Source organism: Cupressus sempervirens, chromosome 8, assembly GCF_028749045.1.
Source record: "Cupressus sempervirens isolate cs-2001-9-10 chromosome 8, ASM2874904v1, whole genome shotgun sequence".
Lineage (NCBI taxonomy): Eukaryota > Viridiplantae > Streptophyta > Pinopsida > Cupressales > Cupressaceae > Cupressus > Cupressus sempervirens.
In genome coordinates this window covers 680364249-680366768 of record NC_143125.1, presented here as the reverse complement: position 1 = coordinate 680366768, position 2520 = coordinate 680364249, and the positions used below count along the sequence as shown (strand labels likewise).

Genomic DNA, 2520 nt, shown 5'->3' with positions numbered 1-2520 from the left:
TTGAATGTAGTCAATAAATATCTTTGTTATGATAAATGTATGGTAAATGTTCTTTATGTTCTTTCATTTTAATTTACAATGATACTATAATGTCCACTTATATATTCTTCTAAAGCTTTAATTAATATATATCATTGCAGTTATACAATTTAATAATAATATACTAATTATAATTTGCTATTTAAAGTTAGCTTGGTACTATAATACTATAGTTTTTCCACAATTAGTCATCTGTTATAACTATTAAATTAAATAGACTACTTCAGTCACCATAAAACCACAAAGGCGGGAACTATGGCGCAAGCGCCCCTTGTTTTTTATTGATCATTATCAACCCATACATTAACAAATGTGATTAAAACCTATGAATTTGGCAATATCATAAATGCTCAAGGTTATGGAGAAAAAATGAGGTGTGTTACTTTCAAGGATAATTTAAGTGCAATGCAAGCACAATAACCCATAAATGAGGCACACAACAACCAAGACATATTTAAATTTTGATGGATTCAAATGTCTAGTCTTAATTGCCACTCTAATCTCAAGTAAACTTTACTTTAGAATAAATAATTTTATATCACTTCTGTTTATATTACTTCAGTAATATAAAACTATTTTTATTTATACAATAAAATCATACTAATTCCACCAAATCTTAAATCTAAATGTATTGTATCGACCCAAACTTTAAAGGTTTTTTTGCTCTCTTGTTCAACAAGTAATCCCCTGCCTGTTATAACTACAATTAAGCATGCATCAGTCAGGCATACTCAAGCTCTGATATTTGATTATTTATGTTATAACTACAACTAACGCCCAGAGAAGCTCACAATAAAGTTCAAACGACAGTATGGATTTAAGATAGCAGTTTATTGAGAAACTCAATGGTGATCTTATTTATCTCCTCAGGGAACTGTTCCTGAACGAAATGGCTTCCTTCAGGAATGAGTTTGATTTCCAAATTGGGCACGTCGTCCTTGAGCATTCCCTGATTGATATAAGACTCCATGTCTCCAAATTTGAAAACATAATCCTTCGTACCCATTATCAGAAGTGTTGGAGCTTGAATGGTATAACCTGTTATTGCCCCCAGTTTTCCCCAATTCCTGTAAATCAACATGCAAAATGCAGACCAATAAAACTTCTATGGCAGAAAAACACATGTTGGGTGATTGAAAATCAGATTCTACTTCTAGTTTTACCTTTTCATGGCCATGTAAGGAACTTGAAGAGGGAAAGCAAACCCTGATTTCTCATAGAGGCTTGAGTACATTTTCAGGTCATCCTCAGAAAACCAAGATGGCAGAGGAGCTGCAGGATCATAGAGGTCCATTATTTCTTTACCCTCCTCTGCCACTGGGAGTTCACTTCTTGAGAAAAGTGTGTATATATTCCTAACCACAGTTTCTACATCAAAACGCCCAAAATCTGCCAAACCCCTTCCAGGCTCCTACATTTATGAACATATTTCCATTAACAAACTGTCACTACTAGATCTGCTGTCTACTATTAGGTTTGCAGCAGATAAGGAAAAGACTCAAAAACCTGCCAATGTCTGACATAAAAGCCTCGAGGAACCTTGTCATTTTCAAAGGATTGTGAACCTGGTCTCGTAAAAGGTATACCCATCGATACCATTCCTCTTAATCGCTCAGGGTATAGTAGGTCCAGATAATATGCAACCATGGCTCCAAAGTCCTTACCCACAACAAATACCTGTAAATTCGTAGAAAAGGGGCGTTTGGGTTGTGAATCGGGGAATCCAAATACAAATTACCCATAAATTCACGGAATAAAGTAATGGGTACTTACTTTTTGAATGCTAAAGGCATCAAGAATAGCAACAAGGTCTTCCACAAGATCTACAAAGCCGGCCTTCTCAATTTCAGGAGGCTGATCAGAGAGTCCGTAGCCTCTGAAATCAGGGGCAATTGCGTGAAACCCTGCATCCGCCAACGCAATCATCTGATGACGCCACGAATACCAGATTTCAGGAAATCCATGCAGCAGCAGCACATCTGGACCTGTACCCAAATTTCATCAATTCTCCAATGAAAGGAAGGTCAAAAACCTAGAAACCCTAGAAACCCGTGTCAAGGAGGAATAAATGGATGATGAGGAATACCTGAACCAGTCTCAGCAACATGTAATTTGAGTCCCCTGACATCAACATGCTTGTGTTGTATTCTCTCCATGGAACGCACACAAATTGAATTAGAAGACGTCTAATTAATTTAACCAGGAAAATAATTATCTAAACTTAGCATTGGTGAAGATGCTCGCTTAGTTTTACTGTAAGCCCTTAAAGTCTCCGTCACTATGCATTTGTTTCTTGCTGTGCGGTGGATGATGCCTTCGATAAATTTTTTGATGTGCGGTTATTTTATCAAGAATAGCAACAAGGTCTTCCACAAGATCTACATAATATTTAAAATTTATCAATTAAATAATAATGATAAAATAACTATAGATAATTGTTATCATAATTTTAGTTTTTGTTTAAAATAAATATATTTAAAC

At 35.3% G+C, this 2520-nt stretch overlaps 1 protein-coding gene across 2 annotated transcripts; it reads right to left on the bottom strand.

Annotated features, from left to right (window-relative positions):
* Positions 1-551: 551 nt before the first annotated feature.
* Positions 552-2206, bottom strand: LOC149544277 (epoxide hydrolase 3-like). 2 transcript variants are annotated; one of them, XM_089798763.1, is made up of 5 exons: positions 2126-2206; positions 1813-2024; positions 1546-1716; positions 1203-1450; positions 552-1106 (listed from the first exon to the last, which is right to left on the bottom strand). In XM_089798763.1, exons 1-5 carry the CDS (start codon positions 2193-2195, stop codon positions 857-859), a joined length of 951 nt encoding a protein of 316 aa, XP_089654889.1. In that variant the 5' UTR covers positions 2196-2206; the 3' UTR covers positions 552-856. The 2 variants fall into 2 exon arrangements, with proteins under 2 accessions (XP_089654889.1, XP_089654890.1); XM_089798764.1 differs by having other exon boundaries at positions 1579-1716.
* Positions 2207-2520: the final 314 nt, after the last annotated feature.